The 27,385-nt window shown below is 47.4% G+C and overlaps 1 protein-coding gene and 1 long non-coding RNA gene across 9 annotated transcripts in view; both read left to right on the top strand.

Moving 5' to 3' along the window:
* Positions 1-27,385, top strand: part of FRMD4A (FERM domain containing 4A) — a 356,537-nt gene that overhangs the window by 215,325 nt on the left and 113,827 nt on the right. For all 8 annotated transcript variants that reach the window (XM_064421808.1, XM_064421806.1, XM_064421809.1 and 5 more), the window contains one exon: positions 14,468-14,533. In XM_064421808.1, the coding sequence (XP_064277878.1) occupies positions 14,468-14,533 (66 nt within the window). The remainder of the gene's footprint in view (positions 1-14,467; positions 14,534-27,385) is intronic.
* On the top strand, positions 23,154-27,373 carry LOC135301584 (uncharacterized). The gene is made up of 3 exons (XR_010363346.1): positions 23,154-24,014; positions 25,930-26,058; positions 26,136-27,373. It is a non-coding gene; the product is annotated as an uncharacterized LOC135301584 (long non-coding RNA).

The following is a 27,385-nucleotide window of genomic DNA, read 5'->3' as shown; positions in this document are numbered from 1 at the left end:
GGAAGCTGGGGGAATGTATGGGGTCAACCATAAGAGCAGGTTACTGCAGCTCCCTGGGATCCCCATGCTTCCTCACAGGATGGGGTGCACAGCTGTCTCCCAAGGTCACTCAGCAATGCCAATCTCCAGTCATCCTTGCTGGCTTGTGCCTTCCAACAGCTGGAGGAGAGAATTGCCCTGCAGTCCCAGTGCAAGCAGAGCATGGCAGCTCAGCAGGCAGCAAGGTCTGACATGGTTAAGCTGTGATGGAATTGCTTACAAGCCTCCTCCAGCTCCAAATCCCAGACTGTCCCAGCCTCTCTCAGGTTCCCTAGGCCAGCAGTGCATTGCCCAGCATGGCCTCAGGGACCACTGCAGCTGACAACATCCACTGCTATTTCTTCTGCTCCCAGACTTATAAAAACTTAATCCCTAGCCCTCCTGTAAATCTCAGTATGTGCCATGTCCTAGAAAGCCACAATTTGGTGAGGCTACACAATGAGCTGGAGCTGGAGCCCCTGTCTTCTTTTCTGGGAATGAACCTTGTCAAGGACCAAAAATGACTTTGATTGCTTTTCTCTCTGATCTGACACTGAGAAGGGACCCCAGACAGATATTTGATCAGTTCTGAGCTTCTGGGAGCACTTTCATGTTGATGAATTGCAAGCACACAAGTTTTGATCTTGTCTCCTCTGCTCCAAGTCACCTTTGCACTCCCCCTACTCACGAGTCGATGTCAGCCTGAAGGTTTACTCCAGTAGGCTGCCTGCCAAAAAAAAGTAGAAGACCCTGATGTACCCGCCCTTCCCAGTGCACCTCTGCTTCATGGCTGTGTGATACTCCTCTGAGGCCCCAAGTCTGGTGCCAGATGCCCTGGGTGCCTCTCTGTGGGGTGAGGTGGGACTTCATCCCTTGCCCAGGCTTAAGGTGGAGAGGAGGCCAGAGGAGCTGGGACCACCCCGTGCCACCAACAATGTTCTTCTTTACAGCCCACTTTGCTGCTTTCCTAACAGATAGACAATACTTCTGCTTTTGTCCTGAGCTTCTCTGTGACATTTTCACATGGTGTGGAACTGTTGCTGTGTCTCCACACTCAAGAAAAGATCACTAGTGGGTAGCTAAATGATCTTTTCACCCTCTGCCTGCACTGGTGGCATGAGGTGTGATTTAGTGTAGTACTCTTTGGGAAAAGTCATTGAGACAAAAAAAGAGGTAGGCAAGTTGACTTTTTGTTACTTAGATTCACTGTAAAAAGGTCCAGTGAAAATATCCTGGAAAGCTGCAAACCGAAAAGAGGTTGATATTCCCATTTTGGCTAGAGAAATCCTTTTGTATGTACACTTCCACACATAATGCCTAGCATTTTGACAATGGCTGTTGGGCTTGCCAACCCACTAGGCTCAGGCTCTAGTGTTTGGATTATTTATTTATTTTTCTTCTTAGAAGTCTCCAGATCTCCCAATCAAAATAAACCCACCCTTGTTTGGGTTTCCTGGATGTGTGGGATTGAACGTGGCTGCAGCTGTGCCACACACACTGTAAGCACTGCTGGCATCCCATCCCTCCCAGCTGAAATGTTTCATGCAGGGAAGTGCTTTGCAATAGTGGAACAGCCACGGGCTGACCCTGGGTTTATGCAGGACAAGCAGGGGATAGGAAAGCTGCTGCATCAAGTGAGCAGCTTGGAAAGGCAGCACAAAATCTGAAGCTAAAACGTGGCACCTGTCCTAGAGAGGGGAGTGTGGATTGAGCTTTTTCCACATTTGAACATGGTTTTGTCCTTGCTGTGCATGGGGAATGTCTGTGCTGGCCACCCCCAGCCAGGGTTTTGTGAAGACACTCATCATCCCAACACGTGGCTGCCACGTGTGTGCTCACACACTCATTTCCTGGTGAAATGGGGCACGCAAGGGGACAGGGATGATTTAGGGGATGTGTAATCAAACACAGTGCTTCCTTTGTGCACACACGCATCCTCCCCCAGCGTGGAAGCGTGCTGGAAAATAAATCTGGAAGGTGACTTCCACAGCCTCCTGCAATTCTGAACAGCAACATCCAAAAGAGAATGAAGCCCTATCTGAAGTGGCCTGGGCTCCTTGAGGTGCTTTGCATCCCTGCTGGGGTGGTTATGCAGTCAGTGGAGGTGTCACCTGGGCTTGTGCTGCAGGAGGTGGTGGGAATTGGGAGAAGATGCTTGTTCCTCACCAAGACCAGGGAGAGCTGCCGGGAAGCACCGAGTCTGCTTTGCCTCTGTGTTGCACCATGGAATGTGCCTTCTGGAGTGCTGATGGCAGTTCTGAGGGAAATCTGCAAATCCAACAGTGCTGGACTGTGTCCTCACTGTCTCAGTCCCCTCTGACAGGCACAGCTGATTGTGTACATGGCAGAAGGCTGCTCCAAAATGATATTGAATCTATTGAATTCTGGGAGTTAGGGCTCAGGAGTATCAGATCCAGCTGCTGAGTTTGCAGACATTGCATCAGGCTGTTACCTCTTCTCCTCCCATCCTTGACTCTTCTGCATTGATTATTCATAGTTCTGAAGAGCTGCTGAGTCTGGTTCCAGAAAGGAACATCCTTTCCTGGCTCTTAAAAAGCAGAGGCATATGGTAAAAAATAGGTTTGTGTTGAAGTGTTTATTTCAAGTCTCTCCTATGCAGAGGTTACAGACTGTCCATATTTAATATGTCATGAGATGCCCTGATGCAGAGATGACCTGGTCTTGCTGCACCAATAGCAAAAGAATTCTCAATACAGTGGTGCAATATCCTGCCATTAGTCAGGCTGTAAATGGGGGTATAAAAGCACAGGCTGTGTCCTGGAAGTAGTTTTCCCTGCTTGAGCCCTGAGTGGGGCTAGTCTGAGCTCTAGTCCTCACCAGAAACACAAGTGTTCAGCATCAGGAGCTGTCAGTGGAGAAAGCAGGTTGGACCCCTTCATACCCCTGATCCAGGGTGTGCTGCAGAGCCCTGGAGATGTCCCAGCCCTGCAGCTCTGCCCCACTCAGCAGTGGTGCACTGGGGAGCAGAGAGCATCAAACCAGACTTCTGCAAGCAGGACTGGTTTCTGAAAACACCTGCATCTCCGAGGATGAGTCAGCTGCTTGTCACCTGAACGTGCTCTGCATCTCACCCCGTCCTGCCCGTGAAACCCAGCTCTGGGGGCTGCTCCCACCCTGCACTGACCCTGGCAGCTGCTGCTGCTCAGGCAGAACTGCTGGCAGCTGCCCAGCCTGGGCACAGCCACAGCCCTGGCTCTCCACATCAAGAGTGTGTCAGACCTGCTGATTAGCAGTGGCTGGAAACAGCCTGGTGACATATTTTCCCACTGGAAGCATATCAGTTCTTGGAGTGTTATTCAAAACAAGAAGGGGGAAAAAAAACAACAAAACCAACAGTTCTGTACACAGATTAACATTTTGCCTTTTTTTTTTTTCACATCTGGAATGACTTTTGTAAGTGTGTTTTCTGTTATGTGCTATATATAACACTGCTCAGTGCTCTCCATTGACCTCTCTGTTACAGTACCTGAGTGATGCAGTGCCCAGTGCCTTGGCTCCATTGATCAGGCCAGCACCACTCACACCTCCCAGGGCTGAGTGATACAGTCAGTACAAAACACCCAATGAGCACTAAAAGGACACTTCAAGCCATAAATCTTAATTTGTCCTTTAAAAGTATTTCACACATACTATCACTTCCACTGCCTTGGGTCACTTTGGTCATCTTCCTATGAACCCACATTGATTTTTTTTCCCTCTGGCAAATCACATTAGTTTCAATAGCAAATAAATTGTCCTGTTTTCTTCTATAACTGAACGAAACCTCCTGTGAATGGGTTCCCAGAAGACTTGGATGCTCTCATGTAATTACACCCTGTCTGCATGCACAAACAAGTGATATCTGGAACATTTTGCTGAAAGTATGCCACATTTCAAGTGTGAAACTGTACAAAAAAATTAAAATTTTATGTGTGTTTACAAGGAATTTAACACATTGGGTGTAGGAGAGATTAACAGACATGATAATACCTTTGGGAAAAATAATAATAATAATAACAACATATTGCCATGTACTTTATTGCCACATGGTCATTATCCTATGATAACTCACAGTGCTTGCTGCAGAATATGGTAGGGAATGAACCAGAAGGTGACCAGGAGTCCTTGCAAAGAAGTTGATGTGACTTATAAAAGGCTTCAAGCTCCTCACTGGTAAAGGATTTCCCTTATAGATAATTTACATCATTTGTAATGATGTAAATTCCCTTTGTGTCCTTTGTGCATAGCAAACAGAGTGAATACAGAGCTCTTCCAGGGGAAGCAAGACCCTTCCAAGGCATATCTTGGTTTTCTTGAAGCACAGCTGTGCCCAAAAGTTGATGAAGCACCTATCCCAGGAGCACTCTGCTTGTCCTTGTGCAAAGACACCAGAGATCCTTTATCCTCTTTCCCTCTGGGCCTGCCATTTTAGCTCTGCTGTTGATATTTATTTCTTTGGGCTGCATGAGGGACTGGCAACTCAAATGATGGATCACAGCTCTCGTATGCAATGTGCAAACATGGGATGAAACTGCAGAATCCCTTGCCTTAGAGGGATTATTATCCAGAAAATAAGTTCACCCTGGGGGAAATACAAAAAGAAAAGATCACCAAATAAAGATGTTTACAGAGTTTGGCTGAGCTGAGTTGGATCAGGAGAAGTTTATATACAGGGCAAGTTATTTTGGGTGTTAACTGGGAAGTTGGCGGCAAGGAAGTTTGTCTACCTGTTGTCTTATTAACAGAGGTATGAGGGGGACTATTTTCTGCAATGTTTTTTTCTTGTGATAGTGGCAGTTTTTCAGTCTTTGGGCATTCCTTCGGCATGCAGAGGAATAGCATAGTCAGGATGAGCAGTCCCAAGGCCTGTGAGGTGGGATGAGGCTGTGGGCTGCCCTTGCCATTCCCCTTCCACTTCCCTTAGGATGCAACCCTTTGGCTGTAGTGGTTTCATATGGATCCAGTGGTTTCACCTAAAGATGCCCTAAGTGTGAACAGCTCATCACCTGCTCTATAAGAAGTGTTGGAATTCTGAGCAGGACTGCAGCTCTTCCTCTCTCACCAGGGCTTGGTGTTGGCTCCAGGCAGGAGCTGATCTTCCAGGCTGGTGAGGCTGTGCAGGGAAGTCTGTTGGGAGAGGATGGAAGCCTTATCCCCTGATTCATTCAAAACTCATCTGCCTGACTGCTGCCAGCAGGGAAGAGCCCCAAGCTGGAGGGAGGAGGAGCAGCTGGGCTGTTCTTTTGCACTATTATTTATTTATTATTTATTTCCTTACCCATTGCTGGGTGCAGCCAGCCTGCTGCATGTGCAGAAAGGCTGTAGGGAGAAATGTGGGCTTTTCAAGTAAAAGTGGAGGAGACGGCTACAAGATTCCAGTTTGAGGCAAAGTTTTAACAGCTCTGGCATGTTCTTGACCTAGAAATGCTGTCCCCAAAGCAGGTGACCATGTTGAACCACCTGCACACCTGACCAGCTGAGTCAAGGTTTATCAAAACACACTTCTTCTGTGTGCAGAAGGTGTTTCAAATCTGTGAGGTTTAAGATATCTGTGATCAGTAAATACTCTAGACTAAAAATAATAAATAATACTGAAGACTGTGTAACCTCCCTGTGGTCAGCCCCAGCTCCAGAGCTCAGAGGATGCTCTGACCAGCCATATCAAAACTCCTACACTCTCCACTCCTGCCTTGTAAATAATAATAGTTATTTAATTATTAATAATTCTTAATTATTATTAGGGGGATAATTCTTGGAAGCTGGTATATTTTTATAGTCGCAAATTATTTATTTCCTTGCCAAGAAAGGGAAGAGAAAGAGTTACAGGGGCAAAGGAGTCAAACATAGTAAAAAGTCTGCATTGGGAATGCCCTCTCCTTCTGCCTCAACATCAGAGGGCAGGGAGGGTGCAAGAATTTCTGCTTCCCTTTGTATTTGGACAGATTTAGATCTGTATTATTTTCAAGAAAGAAAACAATACGTGACCTAAACCAGCACAGCCTCCATTCTATTGAGGAAGCCGGTCTGTCCAGGAAAGGGCTCTCTTATCTCAGGATATCACTGAAATCAGGCCGCGGGGCCGGCCGCGCTCAGAGCAGTAATTCAGCGTCTGTGGGTAATGCCCTGCTCGGTTTAAAACGTGGTGGTGGAATTAGATTTCATTCTGACTACACGGCTCAAGCACCAAGTGTTTCGAGGTTAAGACGCGGCATTCCCGGCTTTAAAGTTCGCCTGAGAGTTATTGCTTGATGTTGTAAATGGACTTAAGGACCGTAGGAGACGGTTTTTCATTTCAGCCCTGATACAGTAAGCCACTTAAACACTTGCTTATGTCACACTGAAATAAAGGGGATTTATGGACACAGCTATGGGCTTTGCTGAATCAGAGCATTTTTGCTGAGTGCTGTTTAGGGGAAGCATGAAAAATAACCTGTGCAGATGTCCCTGGGTGATGCCGAGCCCGAGCAAGGCTGGAAAGCACTGTGTGGAGGAAGCGAGGAGCCCCTGGGCAGGCCAGGAATTCTTTTGTCAGCTCCTAAGACAAAACAGGGAAGTCACCAGGTCACTCAGCCCGCAGCTTGCCTTAATTTTTGTCCCATCGCTCCGTGTCGGCGTCCACACAATGGCTGGGTCACGCCATCCATCCCAGTGGTGCTTCCAACAGGGTGACACCACTGTCCCACCTCCCTTCTCCAGGAGGGCTCTTGCTTTCTAATTCCAGAAGCTGTTCTCCTCTCTCCTGACAAATGAGCACTTGCAGAAGTCATTGATGCAACCCCTCTGAAACACATCCCCGTGCAGATCCCCCTGGGTGTAGGAGAGATCCCCCATGCAGATCCCCCATGCCATGGGAAATGTGAAACACCACTCCCTTCACATGGGATAGGAGAGGATTTGAAGAGCTGTACCTATAACCATGGTTTTGACAATTTTACCTCCATTCACTAATCCATTGGAAAGGACATTCATTTTTCAAGGAGTGGGATAAAGAAGCTCGCAGGGAAAGCCAAAGGCCTCACACACAATACATTCCTCTGGTGCTGTCAAACCTGTGGGAGGTGCTGCATCATTGTCAGCTGCTGTTTTCTGGCCACTCAATCCAGCTATGGACTGTGCATGTATTTCAGAGACTCAAAGCACTTCCATAGCTGGGAAACCCACACTGCTTTAGAAGGTGAAGTCTGGTTATGCATCAGCCATTGGCTACTTCTCTTCATATCACCATCGTCCATTCCTACGGCATATTTCTGTGGTCCTTCTTCTCAGCTTCAAAGCTCCATTTGCCACCAAGTTTCCTTGAAATTGAATACTTTAAAGGTTGTTCCAGTTTATTTGAATATGCAACATCTTGGTTTTCTTACCAAAGTACTGCTAGAAGGTGACAAATGCCTGAGAACAGAGCTGGGATACCCTTCCCAGGGGAAAAAACAATTGGCTTACAGCTAACCTCTCCTGCTCCAGAGTACCAAATAGCCTTTCCCATAAGAGAAAATAGCATGAACAAATTTGAATGAAAAAGTGCCTAATGGGCACACACAAAAAGTGTCTAACGGGTTCCTACTTCTTCATACCAAATTTGTGGAAGTGTTCAAGACCTGGTTGGATGGAGCACTAAGCAATCTGATTTAGTAGGTGGCGTTCCTACACCACAAGGGTTAGAACTAGATGGTGTTTAAGGTCCCTTCCAACCCAAACCATTCTGTGATTCTATATTGCCTGTTTCAGAAAGCTCAGCTCATGTTCTGAACTGTGTTGCTGATCTTGGCAGACAGGACGGGCTACATGGACCTCTGCTCACAAGTCAGGAGTAATGGGCCAAATTAAAATCATTTTTCTGCCTCTTCAAAAAAAAAACAGTAACACAAACAGTTCACCACTTATCTAGGAAAGACTTGTGGAAATAAATAGTGGAAATGAGGACTGTATTGAGAAATAAGTTTCTCCTGTCTCACATCCTCAGAGCTTCAAGCCACTGAGGCACAGGTGCCTCAGATATTGCCCATTTTAGTGAAAAGGAAGAGCAGGGAAGTGAGTGTGAGGGCTTTGGGCTTGGACCAGGGGATGGCATGAGCAGTGCTGCAGACCATGCTGCAGTGCAGGACAGTGGGTAAGTCCCATGGCTGGGACAGGTGAACCAGATTTGCACCAACAGATGTCTTCCTCCTCTTCATTAGGTATTTTTCCCATTGAGTCACACCTAAAGGACCAGATTTAGGCATTGGAACAGGTTTTCCAGGGAAGTGGAGTCACCATCATCAGAAACGTTTGAAAAAGGAGTAGGTGTGTCACTTCATAATATGGTTTAGTGGGCATGATGGTGTTTGGTTGAAGGCTGGTCTTGGTGTCCTTGGAAGTCTTTCCAGCCTTAATGATTCTGTGATTCTATGACTGCAAACACAGGCAAACCCCAAGGGCAGAGCCCAGCCAGTGCTCCTCCTCCTCCTCATGTTCCCCCTCCCAGGTCCCCATCAAGGGTCAGCCCCGTGGCTCAGCTCTTTGCACACTCACATCCCTCCTCATCCCAGCCACCATCAGTAACATTTATTAAGCGCAGATGCAGACCAGCAACGGGGAGGATGCTCTGCAAACACCTGGCATAAAAAGGAAGATAGTCCATTCCTCCAGGGTCTTGAAGTGTGAGTGTAGGACAGGAGACAGCAGACAGATGCAGGCACATGAAGAGGCTATGCTGGTCAGTGCTACAGGCAGCTGCTTGCCAGACTGGCCCCAGTTCAGCAAAGTGAAGTGCTGCCACATGCACAGAGCTGTGCAGATGTCAAAAACACACTGCTTTTCCTCTCTCTCAACAAGCTTAGGAGTTGCCAGGATGAGAAGGCGGTAAGAAGTGGTCAAGTGGGAGCAGGATGTTTAATCTGAGAGTTTACTGTAATCAGTGGGCTGTCATCTCTCCCTATCTCCTTTCAGCAGCTCTGTCCAAACAGTGGACAGAGTGACACAGATTTTTGTGGATTCAGCACAGTAATTGCCTCCCGTGCAGGCAGTGAGCATTTAGGAAAGATTCTGCCTCCAATTATAATTTCTGATGTGATCCAAGGAAGAAAACACTGTATTCTTCTTTATTCCTGCAGTCACCAGCTAATGAAACGTGCCACAGATATTTATAGAACTGACATTGTAAATAGCATTTGCATTTGGTGCCTTTGAGTTATTTAGTGTGACAGCGCTTTCACCAGGAGGGTTTTTTCATTTTGAAAGGGAAAGGTTCTCTTTGGAGCTGTTTCCTCCCATCGCCTTGGCTGTTTGTGTTGGATGGAGCAGCTCGGTGGGCAGTTGTGATAATTTAGTGACAAAGTGTTGTGTGTACAGGGATTAGCTGAGCGTTGTGAAGGTTTTGGGGCTGTGTCGCAGACAGTTTATAGGATTCTCTGAGACAATGTTTGAGTTACAGTGAAGATGAATAGAGAGGAGGGCAATCATCAGAGCACTTTATGCCACAAAGCAAAATAACCGCCAGCCTGCCTTCCCTAGGAAACCCGTTGTGTAAATATTTGGGTACAAGCCTCCAAAGGAGATTTAAAGTCTTGTGATAAAGGTAACTAAAACGTCCTTTCCTTGAGAAAAACAGCTGCAATTCAGAAGATCCCATGAGTAACCACAGACAGATTTCCTTTCTGTAGCATCTCTGTATTAAACAAACGTATATGTCAGAACTTGCTGTCACTGATGGACCTCAAAATGTTTTGCAAAGGTCGGGATCAGTTTTTCTGTCCTCAAGGTGCAGAAGCCAAGGAGCAGAGAAGGAATGCATGCTCTGTGTAATGCCCTGTGTACAGCCAGCCCTCCTGCAGACTCCAGCTCCTCAGCCACACAAACACATTGCTTCAGGTCTCCACGCGCCTTAAAAGCAGTATCTGTGTTTGGGTGTTGGAGATATATTATCTTTACACACATATATAAATGACAGAACTTTTTTAAAGCATTCATGCTCAGTAGTACTTCAAGCCCTTGTGGGGGTCATTCTGCATGTGCAGGCACTAAAAGAAGTGGCAGATTTTCAGAAAAAAAATGTGACTTACTGAGCTGTTTTGGGTGGGGAAAAAATGTGTTCTGCATTTTGGCGCAAAGTTTCCATCTGAGCTTGTGTTAAGTCTGGTCCATGAGATGCTCATGGCCCATATTCACACCCAATGCATGCAGCTCTCTGCCATATGGGTGAGCTGTTAGCACTCAGGAGTGAGTAACACAGTCCCACCTCTTCACAAGTCTTGAGAAGCTTTGGAAATCTGAGGGATTGGTGTGGATGCAGCATCCTGGCAGAGCTGCAGCTGAGTGAGCAGGGATAGCCATGGAATTCAACTAGGAGCTGTCTCACCTCACTTGAAATGTTTGAGTGTTCTCTCTGCCTTTGAGCATCAAGGGCATCTCAACTGTTAGGCTGAACTTGGGTTTTTAATTTCTGGAGTTAGGGAAGAGGGGTCTTGACCTCCAGAAGGAAAGTGGGGGACTGTGTTGGTACAGGAAATCTCACTGAGCTCACTGTGAAAACCAGGACTTGATCAGGACTGAACTCCCCTGTTTCCCTGCCACACCAAGTTTCACTTCTGTCAGGAAGTCTGCTCAGCCATTGTTTCTTGTCCCTTTGCTGGGATTTTGCTTTTTGAAGGTGAAGGAAAAGCTATGCCTTGGTGCCTCTTAGTTCAAGTCCCTCTTAGCTTAGTTCTCTGTAGGAGTGTAGGAGAGTGCCCCTTAATGACAGAATGGCAAAGCTAGCCTTTGTCCCCCAAAAAAGGAAAGAAGCCCAGAAGTTTCTCCCAATGATCAGGTGAAAAGCCACCTTATAGGACTCCAGAAGCCTCACTAAAACTTTGGGGTCACCTAAGTGGATGGAAGCCAAAAAGTTCCATCTGGCCCATAAGGTAGAAAAAGAGGAGGACAAAAGAACTAAACTGCTTTTGTGAAGGTGTTTCTACCAGGAGCAGACCTCTGTACCTGGCTCGGATTTTCTGTTTGTTATTTTGCCTTTTATTAAACCTTTTTGTTTCTAACACTGCAGCAGAAGCCATCCTGCTCATTATTTGCCTCCAAAGGTAATAGCTAAACTATCCTTGGGTGTATTAAGTTCCCTTTTGAAAGCTCATAAAACCCTAGCCCGACGAAATAGAACCTAATAGTTCTCCCCATCCTTCTCTGGGTAAGAGCCTTGGGAAAGGAGAACCTCAGTTCAGTCCTGTGGCCTCCCTCCCTCCATCCAAACTCTGGTCCTCTCAGCTCATTTTGGTGATCTCCTGCTCCCACCCACAGGGCTTTGGTGTTGATTTCCCTTCTCTGATTGCACAGGGAAGCAGAAAGCATTCCCTGTCTGGTTTTGCAGGAGGCAGCAACAGCCCCGTGCACGGCAGAGCAGCAGATAGTGCAGAGCAGCCAATTTGCACAGTGTCAGAGGCAGCATCTTTTACCCAGACAGGCTGTGCTAAATCAGGGCCTTCTCGCTGTGCTTTGAAATGCTCCCGTTCCTTGCTCTGACGAACTAGCAGAGTTTGTATTGATCCAACAATGCAAAAAAGCTCATAATGTGGGCTTCAGACACCTGGTGGAATAATAAAGCAGAAAGGAGGGAGGGCAGGACCATCATATTTTAGCTTATATCAAGTAGGAAGCATGTCTCTACTTTCTTTTCTTTTCTCCTGGAAAGCACTGCTCATTTCTAAGGCAAATGAAAAGCCCCGTGGCTGGAGGAAGGAAACGCTGTAGCAGATCTCCAACCTGTGGACCTGCTGAGCTTCAAGGGATGTTCATGAAAGGCCTTTCAATTAGTCAGCCATCATGTGCTGCATTTCAGAGCTTTGCTTTATTCAGATATTTATTCATGTTCCCAGCTGTTTGCATTTGGGATTTCTTTTAGCAGTGAAAAAGCACTAAGGGGTTATGAAACTCCGGGCTGGAAAAGCACAGAGAGCTAAAGAAGCTCTGCATGGGAAGCAAGCACTTTGCTGAAACACTACAGCACAAAGTCAGACATCTCAGAAAATGTTCTCTCGTCCCCCTTTCACCTTCTTTTATTCATATTTCAACTTTGTTATAGCCAATGGAGCATAACACACGAAAGCAGGGCTGTGTCCCCATCCCTACCATCGCCACAATGAACTCACTGCTTTATCTCTTGCCTTGGGTAAACTCATGTGAAAGCTGGAATATCAGTGCATATTCCCCATCTTGGAGATGCAGTGGATATGTGACAGTAAAAGGATGAGGGAGATGTCAAAGCACAGCTCAGGCACTCAGAGTTTTATCTGCTGGGGAAGCCCAGTGAAGGAAGCTTGTGGTTCTCTGTGCCTGTGTGAACATGACCCACACAACTCCTCCAAGCAGGAGAAACCACTGCAAAGCCCTTCTGTAAGCCTCTGGCATAGTTTTACAACTGAGCTGAAAGCTGTTTAATAGTGAAAAATCTCTCTCACCAAGTAATACACCTTAGGAGAAGCCATATTTTGCATAACATTTCTTACTGGAGGAAATTCTCGTAAGACAGTTTATTGCCATGGCGGTAACTGGTTGATATTTATGAGAAGCCTTGTTTTACAAGGCTTTCCTTTGGCTGCAATGCCAGGGCTCCAGTTGTGCTGATGGAAGAAGAGAAGGAAAGTGATGTGATTTGGCGTGCAGGATAGAGGCATGTTGATGTGAATAACAAAAAGGGGTAAATTCTGCGTGAGTCGCATGGGATTGTGCCTTCCAGAATTGTAAATTGTGGTTGAGTTGAAGGGAAAAGCTCATTTTGACAGAAGTTTTCTCATAATAAACTGTGCATCTTCAATGGTCAGCTTAAGGTTCAAAGGAGTTGTTGGAATACTAGAACCTTTGTTTTGTGGAAGGGGCTGGTACCAGGAAAGGGAGAGATGGATGTGGAACAGAGCTGTCAAGAGGGAGGACAGAAGCACCTAGAAGAGGCTGATGGGTTCCTGTGCTGAGAGATAGCAGGATGAAGGTGATGCTGCTGGAGATGGCTGACCTGTGGCAATGGCCACACAATGCCTGGATTCTTAAATGGGCAAAGTTGATGGTGGAGCATCCACCACTGCCTCCTGGATGCCAGCACATCCAGCCCCATCAGCTGATAGGGGCAGCTGATTTTTAACCCACAGAGCTGAAGCAGAAAGCTGAGCTGTCCTCAGTTAACCCCCCCAAGCACACTTCCCACTCTCTGCAAGGCAGTTTTGTCTCAGGGGCTCAGCTTGGCACTGGGGAGAAGAGGTGGTGGATGAGGGCAGGAAGCCCAGGATGCTGCAGCACTTGTGTCTCCAGCAGCCTGTGACCACCCCCTGCCAGTATCCTGTGGACTCTGCTCCCTTCTGATGATACTTTGGGAGTCACCATGGCAAGCAATATTATTAAATTGAGCTAGGATCCATGCAAAGCACAGGAAGTTGCCTTGGCTGCAGGTGGTGGGTCCCTGGGGGGCTAAGCTGAGCTCTGGGGCTGTGCTGGGTCTGTGCCAACATAGGTCCAGGTGTCTGTGAGTGTTGTAGGGTGAGCCCACACAGGGGGCCTGCTCGTGTGCTGCCTAAGTCGTGCTGAGAAAGGGATTTCCAAGAGCCAAAGAGGCTTAAGGCTGCCCATATCCCATTAACAGATAGTGGGATTGTGCCTGTCTCTGAAGGGCTTTGTGGGACTGAGCTGGGATCTGTAACTCCGCAAAGCGCAGTTGCTCCTCACTCACGGTGCTCTGTGCAAGAGAGGGCTTGATGCACTGTAGAGCAGTTCTCTCAGACCACAGCTCATTTATTTCTTAGGACCCCAATCTGTAGACCTTGGAAGTCTCATATAAGCCTTGTACATATAATAGTTTCATTGGTATTATTTGTTAACTGTAATAACTGCTGGTGTGGAAGCACTTTTGGACCAGTACAGTGATGTCAGAAGTGGCTCCTGTGTTACATCCTGAGTAGAATACTCCAAGTAGGACAAGCCCATTTCAGGATTCAGGGCCAAACAAGCCACTGGTGCCACTCCAGGGAGCAGCATCAGCACAGCCCAGGGAGGAGCCTGGCTCCACAGTCCCTGTGGCATGGCTGGATCACGGCTGTTGAGGGGCTTGGGGAAATTTGGGCTTGAGGAGACTTTCCTGGATGTCTCCTCTGCCAGCCAAGCCAGCTTCAGAGCTGGAGGCCTCAATATGAAACATCAGGGCCCCTGTGTTGCAAACCACCCACTGTCCACACTGGAACACCCTCCTCCTGGCAGCTGCATCCCAGCAGGCACCAGATGCACTCCATGACAGCTACCAGGGTGGCTTTTCTTTTTCTCCTTCCAGCCTTTTCTTTACCCTGGTGCCAAAAGAAGGGGGATTAATTTGAAAAGAAATAAGTAAACACAAGCCAAAAGGACTGCATCGAATGAAAGGCTCCAACTTGTGCTGGGGGAAGCCAGCAGGCACGTGCTAAGCTGTGACTCCAGGCACCCTGACACACGTTCCTCTTCTCCCTTGCAGATGACAGAGGGTCGCAGATGCCAAGTGCACCTCCTTGACGACCGGAAGCTGGAGCTCCTTGTTCAGGTAGGAACTGCACGTTTCATCATTTGATAGTTTGCTACAGCCGTGGGTTTTCACCAGGGTGGGGAGAGTAAAGGGTTTTCAGCTGGTTTTCTCAGCAGCTTCACGCTGTGATCGCCTGCAGAGCTCAGGGAAGATGCAGTAGTGCTGCCTGGGAAGGATCTGCAAAGGCATATCTGTGGGAAGGACTAATTCAAGACATATTTTTACTTTATTCTGTGCCAAAACTGACCCAGTCCCTGCCAATGAGATAGAAATATACCTCTGGTCATTTTTTACACTGTTATTATATCTCTTAACTATGTTTTTGAGGCACTGCTTAGCTATGAGAAATGCATTGCATCTGCTTAAAATACCTCCAGCTTCTCTGCTTGCCATCCTAAATTGCTGGGCTTCAGTGCTGAGGGGATTGTGCCCATGATCCCACCAGCACTGGGAATGTGGTTGGCAGCAGAAGATGCTGTGGTGGTCATGCCACAGGCAGGGATTTCTTGTAGGTTCATGTGTCAAACACAAATATGTATTTAAAATTCATCCATGTTCCATCTGCCTTATTTCTTACTTTTGAAAAAAGAAGGAAGACTGGAAACAATGAGAGTCTGGTAGTGGCTTTGTCAGGATTGGCTGGTGAAAGCTGTAGCATCCTCCACTTTCCTGACAATTTTGGCTCCTGTCTCAGAGATCCCCAATGGGTTAACAGCAAGAATTAGAAGAATGTCTTTCCTTTTACAAAGGCTTCCACAGGCAGCCAAAGCAGCAGGAAATGAAACTTCCCATTGCACCCAAATGCCCTGGCTACAGCTGATAAGATGGGAGGGGGGGCAGGATCCTGCCCAGCACCTGAATGGGGATGGCTGAAGGGGACTTGAATCGCCGGAAGCACGTTCAGCCTCTTCAGCCTCGCCTTCTGGAAAGTTGCTTAAAAATGCCATCACAAAACTGTTAATGGGTAATGTTTTTACAGTCATCTAGGAGGTGAAATCCCTCAGCTGCCCCTGACACACAGTGTGTTCAGAGAGTGCCTGGATAACCATGAGTCAGGCCAGGGGTGGAACAAGAGCAGCTAAATCAGGATGAGTAATTAAAACAAAACACCATACCAATGGTCTCTGCATAGGCTGTACCAGGTTCTCTGATGCTTTGCAGCTGGCTGGGGGGAAGTTTAGTCACCTTCATCACAAGGACACAGCACTTGGCTTCCTATGTCATCTAAATGCCTTTTCTAATTTTTCTTAGTTCGATTAAAAATTAAAATGGACTATTGGAGAATAGCTTTGCTAAAGCACTGCTTGGTATATTAATAATCACAGCTTAAAATATACTGCAGGAAATCTATGTGAGCTGCCCTGGCCAACCTACTTATTTGGGGTTTGATCAATGACACTAAAAAACCACAGGAAGATGACAGCCAAGGAGGCTGGTGTGGGAAAATGCGTCCACTTCCAAGGGAGCAGAAATGGTGCCACGTGACATTATGTTTTTTTAAGTGTTTGATCACACCTTCAGTGGAATTCCTTGTAATCAATAGAGGAAGCAAATTGCTCTGTAAATCACACTAACTAGTTTGCAAGTGACCCATGGTTGAATTTTATTAGTACAACAAATCGTTTTGCTGTTTTCAAGTAATGTGTGAATGGGGGAAGCCAGGAGGGTGATGATGAAAAATTCATGCCCAGAAAAAGCAGTAACCTTGGCTGCATGCAGTACTCAGACCTCTGAGTTCCTCTGTGCCCCCACATGTACAGGGATGTCCACTGAGGCACCTCAGATGCTTTTCTGGCTCAATGACAATGCTGTTAGGTAGCTTCTGGTGAAATCACGTTTAGGTGGAGCAGATGAAGAGGAGAGTGGATGTTTTGCACTTGAGTATGTCTCCAGTATTGATTCTCTTTGCAGACATGGGCACAACACTTTGGTTTGCCTGCCTGTAAAGCACAGGCAAAGCCACCAGCATTGGGTGGTGCTGGAGCTGCTCCACACAGCAGGAGTGGGCTGAGGTTACCAAGATGAGCAGCTCTTTGTCCCAGTGGACTGAGCTCCCTCTGGGAGCAACGAGCACTTTGCTAGGGGAAATCTCACCAGCTGACCCATATTGTTTGTATATTATTGTGAGATTTCAGATAAAAATTGTTTTGTAAGTTCTGAGCACCGTTGTTTTTATTAGTGTTACCTTATCTTGTAGCTGAATTGAACTGGAAGCTGTAAATAAAGTGTTCATCCAAGCTCAAGCTTCTGGCTATCACTTCAAAGCTGTATTTTTCTGTGGGTGTCTTGCCATGGGCTGGAACATAAGGCTGGTTTGCTGGGTTTTACCATGCAAGAGGTTCCTCTATAGCTGTGTTTGGCCTCAAGATCTAGACCTGCATTGGCTTGAATTGCTCAGGAGTTAGTCTCTTAAATTCTCATGTGAAATTTCCTCCTTTACACCAGCCTCAACCTTTCTTGGAAGCTTTTCCACTCCTGTGAGAGTTTAGGAAGGAGCACTGGTAATCAGTAAATTTGATTTCTCTCCACGGGTGAGATCAAAATAACAGCCTAACCTGGATCTGGCTTTACATCACCTCTCACTGCTTGTGTGTGTGATATCAGGTGCTCTGCCTGGAGAAGGGTTCAGGGATCCTGCTGCTGTATTTTCATAGAATCACAGAAAGGTTTGGGTTGGAAGGGATCTTAAAGACCATCTGGCTTCACTCCCCCTGCCATGGGCAGGGCCACCTTTCACTAGAACTGAGTAAAGAATTTCTTCCTAACATCTAATCTAAATCCCTCCTTTTTTTTCTTTTTTTTTTTTAGTTTAAAACAATGCCCCCTTTAACTATCTCTATCTGCCCATGGAAAAAGTAACTCTCCCTCTTTTTAATAAAACTCCTTTAAGTACTGGAAGGTTGCAGTGGGGTCTCCCCGGACCTTCTCTTTCCCACACTGAACAACCCCAGCTCTCTCCTCTTTTCTTCATGGGAGAGATGCTCCAGCCCTCTGATCATCTTTGGGGTACTCCTCTTTGGTGTAGAAAAAAAACAGCAGAAGAAGCTGGGTCTGATTGAAGGAGAGAGCTGGGTACAGCTCCCTCAAAAGGGGTGCAGGAGGGCTCCTGGGGCATTTTGAAGCAGCTTTGGCCAGTGACTCTGGGGAGATGAAATTATTTCCTATCCTGCCTGAAGTGCTGCTGGGTAAAACCAGATGCATCTGGGAACAATCAGGGTGTTTGCAAAAAGAAGTGTATTAAGCAAATGTACTCCCTTTCTGTCTGTGAATTAGCTGTGATCAGACATGGGGGTTCATGAATATATCATTTGAAATTTATCAGTTGGTGGGGAATGAGGGCCAGGCTGCAGCAGGACAGGGAGTGGAATTGGTGCTTCTGCTCACAGGAATCAGCAGTGGCTCAGTGTGACAGCTCTGCCAGGCCAGATTGAAATGTTTCAACACCACAAATTCCCTCCCAAAACTGCAAAAACCCCTCTGACAGGCCACACAGCTATTGCCAGTTGGACCCACCAGGCACATGGGTTTTATTTGCATTACCATCCCCCAAAAATAAGATTTTGGCTCAGAGGCAGCATTTATAACCCCCCTCTGTGAATGCTGGCGTGCTTCAGTGTTGGCACATAATGCAAGGCTTGGGGTTCCCATCATCAGGAAAGAGATCCTGGCTGGACTCAAACAAAGGGTCTTGACTGAAGTCTTGTCCTCCCAGATCAAGCAGCTGCAGAGTGGTGCAGCAGCAGCAGCTAAGGAAAAGCAGCAACACAGGCTTTGTGGATAAAAGAAAACCTTCCCCAATGTGTTTTGTCAGATAAATGCTGAAATTTAGAAGGGCTAATCATAAACAGAGACAGAGGAGGATCATATGGAAATCTCTTCCTGAGGGTCTGAAACTCAAAGGCTGTTTGACTTGGGATTAGGCAGAAGAGTTGCATTTGGTGTGTGTTTCATTTGATAAATGCCTGTTGAAGATCTAGGGTGTGTGGCAAGTTTATACAGCATGGTTTTTGGACAGTTTTTTCTTTCTGAGCAGGAGCAGAGTGTGGCTCCTTGGATCTTACAGTCTGGGAGTTTTTTTCCTGTTTCTGTTTGATGCATGTTTAGTTTCTAGCGCAATTCTTTATTTTTAAACTGTTTGGCTTTATCCAGCTAATCTTTTTCAGTGAGCAAGTCCATTTTCATACTTCTGGAAAATGGATTTCCTCCATTCCCCACTCACAGCCTCCCTATCAGTTATATTATTTCCCAGTGACCGTGTATCATTTGCCTGCTGCACATGAAAGGTTTGTGTTGCTTTATTTAAAGACTTTTGCGTAATTGGCAATTCGTTCCTTTTCATGTGGGTTTTATACACATGGCTTTTTTTTCTGGGATGGCTGAATCAGACAGCCTGGCTTGATCCTGGCTCCTGCACCGGCTGGCTGTGCCTGTTATCTGACAGCAGCTCAGGCAACTGTCATCCAGAAGTGTTAAGCCTCCTAATTCTTTCTCTCTGGAGGAGCTATTGCAGAAATGGAGCTCATCTGAGGCTCGTAGCAGAGCTGTCTGTGGGGTCTGAAAGCTCTGCAGTTTGATTGTAGGAAATAACTGGGCAATTTGTTTCTAACCTTCTTGCCAGGAAGCACTAAGCCAGGGAGAGACGGGGAGGTCAGCACAACCCGTGGGTATTTTGGTGATTAACCCACCTATATGTCCATGTGGACACTTTTTGAGTAACTTTTCTTGCAGCATTTCTACCTCCCAACTGCATGCAGGTGCATCCAGAAGCACGTGGGCAGTGACACCTGTACATGCACAGCCAAAATTGTCAGGATGCACTGAACATCCCTCTTTGCCTTGCTCGAAGCCAGCTCTGCTCTGAGTGAGTGAGGAGTCTTTGAGGAGCCCAGGATTTGTTTGCAGTGTGCCTGCTGTGGTGCAGCATCTCATGCCCAGGAACCACCTCTGAGCCAGACTGGGAGACTCTGGAGCTGTGAGCCAGCACCAGGCTGGCAGGGCGCCCTGTGGGCTGCTGACTCACTGCCACATGGATGGCTGTCACCGTGTCACCAGCAAGGCTGTCCCAGGGGAGATGCTCAGCTTGGAGCACACTGGTATCCCCCACTCCACTGGGATCAGCCTCACTGGCACCAGCCTGAGGCTCACTGAGCTGGGGAAGCAATGGCACCTTTTGAGAGCAATAGCTCCATTAATTATGGCTCGAGGGAGAAATAAAACAGTCTGCTCTCCTCCCAAAAATGTTAGCATTTTTGCAGTATTTTCAGTACTGCTCATGATCAAGAAATTGCAATCCATGGGGTTTTTCCACGTTTTCTTACTTCCTCACTTCTGTATGCCAATGAGCAGGGTGGTTACCTGGGCTGGCATGGTGGGAAAACAGCCAAGGTTCCCCTTCAGGTGGTGCTGAGGCTGGCACCTGCCTACATCAGAAGAAGCTGCCTAACTTTGGATACAGGTTTGGCATGAGGACCAGCAGTATACCCCATCCTCAGTGTGGGATAAATAAGCCCCAGAATGGCCTCAGTCTCCCCAGGGAAGCCACAATAATTGCAGAAGAATAGGGTCCAGCCCTGCTCCACTGCCAAAACTGGGGATCCTTTTGGAAACATCAGCTCCAGGGCTGATGCAGAACTGCAGCTGCGCAGCCCTGACCGTAAATGGAGATGTTTGGGTGCCAGTGGCTGTCCTTGCCATGCAGGAGAGGCAGCTCCAGTCCCTGCAGAGCACCAGGCTCTGCTCCAAAAGCATTTTTAACCATCCCTGTGGAAGGCAGTGGCAGCCAGTGCTGGGCTGGGAGCGAGCATGGGGGTGAGTACTGCCCTGCCAGCCCCACTGCCCTCCCTACACCCTTGAGGAGCTGCCTAGTGAATATATTCTTGGAGTTGTCTACAGGACATGTCCTACTGGGCATGGAGAGCTGGAATGGGCTTGATGTTGCCCTTGGTGAGTGCCTGAGGAGGGATCCCTGCATCCCCTCTTCCCACCCAGCCTCTCCATGCCTGCACTGAAGCAGCTGAAAAATGTTCCTTCATACAAGGGCTCAGAGGTGACTTGATCACTGTCCTCTGAGTGGCTCTGAAGGTTATGGGGTGCTGTGTTGCTCCTCTCCAAAATAAAAAAAAAAACATGTTTTCTGTAGGGCAGACAAACAACTGGAGACCAGGCTGAACTTGAGTGGAGTTTTATACGAGGACTCTGGCAGGATTCAGTTCTTCACAGTGAGAAAATGTGAAAACATTGAATTTGGATCATAATTTGAGTTTGAGCTGAAGGGTGCTCAATTATGCCTTCTAGAAAGAAGACTGTTTTTCCCAAATTGCAGTGTTAGGACTGTAGTTTCTTTCAGAAACAAATTCTGATTTACTACACCAAGAGTGAGACTGTAGTCCAGCCCAGCAAGTATTTGCAGAATTGCAAATGGGATATTTTAACACCTTTGGCATTAATATTATGGAAGTCAAAAGTTTTGGATCAACTCAGAAGGATCCTGCCAAGCAGTGTGGGATTTATATCACTGGGACGAAGCACAGAATTGCCCCTCCACAGCCTGTGGCTCAGGGCAGATGAGGAGTGTGAAGCCAGTCTCTTGACAGGAAAGACTTATCCTGGCTTTGTTGTGTGCCTCCCAGGCTCCTGTTTGAAAATTCTGATCATTTTGAGCACAGCTTCAAATTTCAAATATATGGCTGGGCTTGGTCACCATGGGATGGGGAAAGATGGAGGAGAGATTGCTGTATTAAAAGGGAGGTGGGGCCCTTGGCAATTCATGTCTGTGCTCTGACTGAGCAACCAGTGAACTATGAGCTAAGAGCTCTTCTGCTGAAAACTTCTGTGTTTACCAAAAAAGATACATTTGGCATTGCTCCAAGGTGAATGTGGTGCTGGGAGCATTCCCAGCCAGCCCACCTCCTGCAGACAGCTGCTCTACAATACCTAGATGTTGTCTTAGACCAGGTAAATGGATAAATGAAAAATGGACCAGGAGAGCCAGGTGTGCTACCAAATCCATCCTTCCAGCCTCCGAGGCGTGTCTCTGTTGAACTGCTCTGCAGAGCCTCTCTAATACTCTCAAAAAGCATTCACCACTGCCATCCATGGCTTACAGAACTTCTGGTGTCAGACTGGAGGGCTGTATCTTGGGGTTCAGTTCTCAGCTTTGGCTCCAGCAAACCCACAAGTCCACAGAAGTCAAGCCTGGAGAGGAGAGTGTTTGCTGGGAAATGGAAATAGAAGAGAATAGGGGCAGAAAATAAAAACATTTGATGTGCAGAGCTGGGGAGTTCAGCTTAAGAGCCAGAGGGATCTCAGGCAAGGTGAAGGTGGCAAAGCAGATATTCTCAAGGTTGCCCTTGATTATGAGGGCAGAACTGAAAATATTTAGGACAGGAGGCAGAATTAGCATCTCAGAAGGAATTCCTGAGCTGGGCTCAGAAACTGGGGGTGAAGAGCCTCTGCTCTGCACCCTGGCTTGGCTTCATTGAGAACAGAGTGGTGCTGGTCCAGGCTCAGCAGCTCCCAGGTGTGCTGCATGCTCCAGGCTCCCCAGAGCTCACCGTGGGTGAGAATGGACACAAACCCTGTGTTACAGACAGTTCTCAAGGGATGAAGCTGCCAGAGGAGAACATTCCAGCAAGGCAGGCTGTGCAGAGCAAGCTGGCAAGTCGTGCACATCAGCGAGGGTCACAGGGAGCAGGATTTGCAGAGGTCAAGCAGGGTGCACAGCTGCAGGCAGGGATCAACAGCGAGCCCAAACAGGGAACATGGAGAGCCTCCAAGGGGATCTGCCCTGCACCGAAGGTCAATCTGGTCAAGCAGCTCTAGAGAAAGCAAAGCTGTGTCTGGGAAAGGCTGGACTGGAAATTAATGAAACCCAGCAGGGATAGTTCAGCCTGTCCAGATTTGTTCCTCAGCATAGGCAGGGGAGGAGCATCAGCAGAAGCTGGGACAGGTGGAGGCAGGGGGCAATAGCTGCTGGGAGCAAAGTGTCCCCAAGAATGTGCTGGGTCAGGACTGACCTTGCCGAGAGCAGAGGTATCTGTGTGTCTTGAGGAAGTTAGTTGGAGGGGAGGATGCTTTCCTGGTGCAGCAGTGCTGCACATTCCCCTCATTCTGAGCAGCCTGATGGCTTCTGAGCAGTGCTGAGAGCTGGTTTCACCCCGTGTGCCCTCGGACCTCTGTAACTGAGCCCTGCACCTCTGCCAGGTGCCACGGGAGGAGCCTCAGGAGAAAGACTCCCACAGCAAAGTACTCACAGCCTCATGAGAAAATGAACTGGGAATGGCAATCATTGCCCTCCACAGAGTGAAATGAGGGTGTGATTTCCAAAGGCCTGCGTAATCAATACCCCTATTATCAGTCTTCCAGAATAAATTGCATTTAAACTAATACAGGCTGGGGAGCTATCCGAGGGCTGTCAGGAGAGAGATAAGCTGAAGACACATGTTTATTCATACTGCATATGCTGAGAGCTGAATGTTCTTTACAGCTGGCTAAATGGGGGAGAAGATATTCAGTATTTTTTGCAGTTCTTCTGCTAAAATTTGTCAAAAACCCTTAATTTTGAGCACACCTGGAACTTTTCAAAATTATGGGGGTGGGGAAGGGAAGGGGCTGATGAAAATCCCACTAAGCATCTGGTGAAGGAAGCAAGCTATTTCCTTTCTGTAACTCCTGAAGCTTTGCAGAGCATCAGCAATTTAATTTCTCCTGCTGACCTCCCACCACATACACCAATACAGGAATAGGACATCCAGCATCTAATGGGTCAGTTTCAGAGAAAACATCTCACTCGCAGTTTCTTGTGAGAAATTCAAAAATTCACCATTGTTTCTGCCAGGCTCAGCTGCTCCGTGGCTTCAGTGGAGCTTTTGTTCAGCCTGGACCAACCTGCCAGTGTCCAACAGTGGCTGTGAAATATGTCATTGTATTCCATGAGATGCTGCTCCAGCCATGGACAAGCCAGTGTCACCCAGCCTTTCTTCCCTCACCCAGGAGCAACTGCAGGATCTGCTCAGCTGTGAGGAACCAACAAGCTCAACAGTGGAAGTAAATGAAGTTTAGCAGCAGGACAATGAGGCTGAAATCCACAGAGCTCCTCCTACTCTCTGCTGTTGCTCCTTCATGGTGGAGCAGCCCTTGTGTTGGTACCACATCCCATCTCTCACCTCCAGCCCTGGCCTGTCTGATGTGTTCCACAGCAGGCAGTGGTGAGATTCACCTCTTTTAACTTAAGGCACCAACAGTGTGGGTGTCTGTGCCTGAGCCACTCTTTTAGAGGTGGTGGAGGGAGGAGGGCACTTGTAGGGCACAGCTGAGCTCATCCTAAAAGGGATCATCTGAAATGAGTCCTGCCCCTTTCTCTCCTCAACTGCAAAAAGACTCTGCAATCAGCTCTCTCATAGGTGTTTCTGCTGTGGGTGGTTGTATCAGTCCTCTTCTGGCTCCAGCTCCTCCTTTCGTGTCCTTCTGGCTGGACAAGAAACCCAAGTAGTAAATTCAGGTGAGAAAGTGCTAAATGTGGCACAGGACAGAAGCTGCCTCCTGGAAGATAGTGGAAATAGAAAATTATTTTTTTTATAGCATGGTCTGAGCAAGCAATTTTGAAAAATAATAACAGATGTACCAGAGATGATTCCAGGAGATATTGAACCATCTAGAGGAGTGTAGCTCAGGAGAAATGATGAACGAGGCAGCACAGCAGATTTGCTTTCATGCAAAGGTAAAAAAGGTGCATTTCCAATTGGAGCTAGCATTTCAGGATGGAACATTTCCCCTTATTGCTGCTATCAGGCTTTGCAGTACAAATACTAGGTTGATAGTGAATGGGTGAGCAGCTTGATTGTCTAAGCTGCCTTACTCAGCTTATAGTAAATTGTTTTCTGTTCCCTTTCCTTTTCAGTCTCAGTAGGTGCAACTTAGACAAAAGATCTCAACTTTCAACCAAAAGGCAATTCCTTCAGCATGACACAGTGAGAGCTTTGGCCATGAGTGAGGCTCCTGGGCTCAGGGGCTTTGCACATAATGAGCAAAAACTGTCTCACTGGGAAATTATTTCCTTTTCCTTTCCTTTGCTCAGGTAACTCAAAGCAGCAGCTGGCCATGGCTGCATGGTGTCAGGTGGGAACAGTTTGCCTGCAGCAGTGGATTCAGGCCAGGTGGTTCAGAGCAGCTCAGGTGTGCTTACACAGACACAGGTTTGAGCATCACACCTGGCAGTGACACTGAGCAGAGCAAAGAGGAGCTGGTCTGGCACCATGGTGCTACCAGCAAAGGCTGCTGGGGCTAGTTCAGCCCACTGCCTGTGGCACAGGAGGGAAAGGAGACACTTGCAACCACACTGAGGGGGCAGGAGGCTTGGAATGGGAGCACAGGCATGCAAGGAGACCATGCTGCCCTTCCTGAGGGAGACCTGAGTGTTCCCCAGCTCTGATTACCCCACCTCTCCCTCTACAGTCCTGGTCCATTCCCTCTGCTTTTGTCCAGGAGTGTGTTTTTTAGGACCATTCTCTCTGGAAATGATGCAAAATGCCTCAAGTGATAAAGAAACTGTCCAATCCTTGCTGTATTCCCAGTGTGTGGCTCGTTGGTCTTTTCTGTCATTATTTTGGAGAAGTGCCTACTTATGGGGAGGCTTTGGGCTCTGTGAAGTCGAAATGGATTTGTCTCTCTCTTTGGTGGATTATTTCCCCGAGTTCCCCTCCTCCCCCAGGGCTGCAGTAGCTGCTGACAGCAGCAGAGCCGTGAGCTGGGTGCCTGGAGGAGGAGTGAGGCAGTCACTGCGAGCACAGAAAGGCTGCCTGTGGCAATTGTGTTGGCCATAATACTGGATATCATCAGAAAACCATCAGCTTTTCTAATTTTCAGGACAGAGGAGATGGCTCTTGGCTTATAATTGGGTCATGCTTTAAAAAAACCTGCATTGGCTCACCATAAGCAGCAAGAAGTACCCATTCTCCCCTTTCATTCCTGCCCCGACCTCTCCCAAAGAGGCAATCCTTTTGGATGAGAGGTTGTTAATACTGATAGGATATCTTTTACTTTCCCATCTCTCTGCACTCAGACATGGCTCATTACAATTAGGTTTGAACGAAATCCCTCCTGTTATTACCTTTGCTGAGAAACTGCCTGTATTTGGGGGGAAGAAGCACAATTCTAAATCTGCCTTGGGAGGAAGCTTCAGTCTCTGTTCTGACTTTGAAGCTATCTTGGTAGCAGGTCAAACCAGATACTTGGAGGTAAAGCCAGCAAAACGTGCCAGCTCTGGAAAGCTTTCATCTTTGGGAAAATTGATTAATAGTACAGATTTTGGTTCAGTGACTTATCTCTATCTTGGTGAGAAGTCTCCCCTCCTCTGTGCTGCCAGTCTTCAGCATTCCCATTAGCAGAGCAGTTGTCTCCTGTGCCCTCCTGTACAGGCAGGCAGCAGACTCACACTGCAGCCTGGTCCCTGTCACATCTGCCTTTGGGAGCCACCATCCTCTTCATCCCCTGGAATAACACGGACTGAGTACTACAGGCATCCCCTCACCCTCCCACAGGCACAGGTACATTTTGGGCCACTGGGATCAAGCTGCCAAGCTGCAGAGGTACCAGTGGCTCATTGCTGTCTGTATGGTTACAGGAATCAGGGGGTTGGAGCAGGAGGTGCAGTGGTGACTAAATGCGACCTGACGAGATCATGAACAGGCCAACAACTTCCAGCTCATCCTGGCCCTCCTGGTTTGGCAGCCCAGACAGTGTTAGAGACTTCAGCTTGTCAGAGTGGATCTTGTAATAGCTCTAAGTTATGCTTGTCTCCTGGAAAAAGAATGAACAGAAGAGATTTGCATCTGCCCTTTTGAAGAATAAAATAAACCACACCAGCCAAGCCATTTTCACTTAATTTCCCCTCCTCACTTTGAAGCCAGGATGATCACTTAGTGCCTAGAGTTGTTCTGATCCACATGATGATGTGGGCAAGACCATTGCTCGTGTTTCCCCAGTCCCTCTGATGTTTGTTGGTTTGTTGTGTTATTGTTTGTTGTTTTTATGCCAGCATCCACGCATCAGCCCCACCTAGCAGCCAGACCATTGCATGGGATGTGCCTCCAGCTGCTCAGCAGCTTGAAGGCAAAAAGGCTGTTTGGCTGTGGCATTGGCTTATAGAATTTCCTGATTACCAGAAAGACTAGTTTTTGGATTAATTTTGTTCTGTCTTTTGAGGACATTTCAGCAGTAGATGCCTGATTAGAATACCTTTCCACCTGGACTCTGTCTTTACTCCTTCTTCATCCTATCTCTAGTGGCCAAGGGATGAACAAGCCTATTTCATTATGTTTGTTCTTCTAAACTTCATCTTCTCTTTTCATTTTGACTGTCTTTTGAGCAATCAGAGAGGTTATATGTACTAATGTGCTTTAAAGAGGAGGAAGCACCATCCACGCCTCTGACCTGGTTCATCTCATGGGGTTGGATGCCCATTTCTGGCTGCTTCTCACTCTGCTGTTTGCTCCACTCTTGTGTCAGGGAGATAAATTGGGAACACAAACAGCAGCTGGGATAAGCCCCAGTAACTCCATTGTCTTTCCTCCCTGCACTCATGTCCCTTTCACAGCCTTTTGATGCTCCTTCAGCAACCAAAGCTACATCTCCATGCTCCACCATGACTTTGGGTCCAGGCTTATCCCCCCAGGGATAAGGGGCTGAGATCTGTCCCTGGCAGCACATCATATATTCCTGAGAATGGTTACCCCAAAGCCAAATATTTCTAGAAAGCAGGAGGGTGACTCTTATATGTATCTGGGAATTTGTCAAATTATTCAGCAAATGTCACTGAGCTACAGAGACACTGATGGTCAGGCACATTTGCTGGGATTCAGAGCTTGTCACAAG

Source organism: Passer domesticus, chromosome 5 (assembly GCF_036417665.1).
Source record: "Passer domesticus isolate bPasDom1 chromosome 5, bPasDom1.hap1, whole genome shotgun sequence".
Taxonomy (NCBI): domain Eukaryota; kingdom Metazoa; phylum Chordata; class Aves; order Passeriformes; family Passeridae; genus Passer; species Passer domesticus.
Note: the sequence above shows the minus strand (reverse complement) of the source record. Positions and strands in the feature narration are given on the sequence as shown.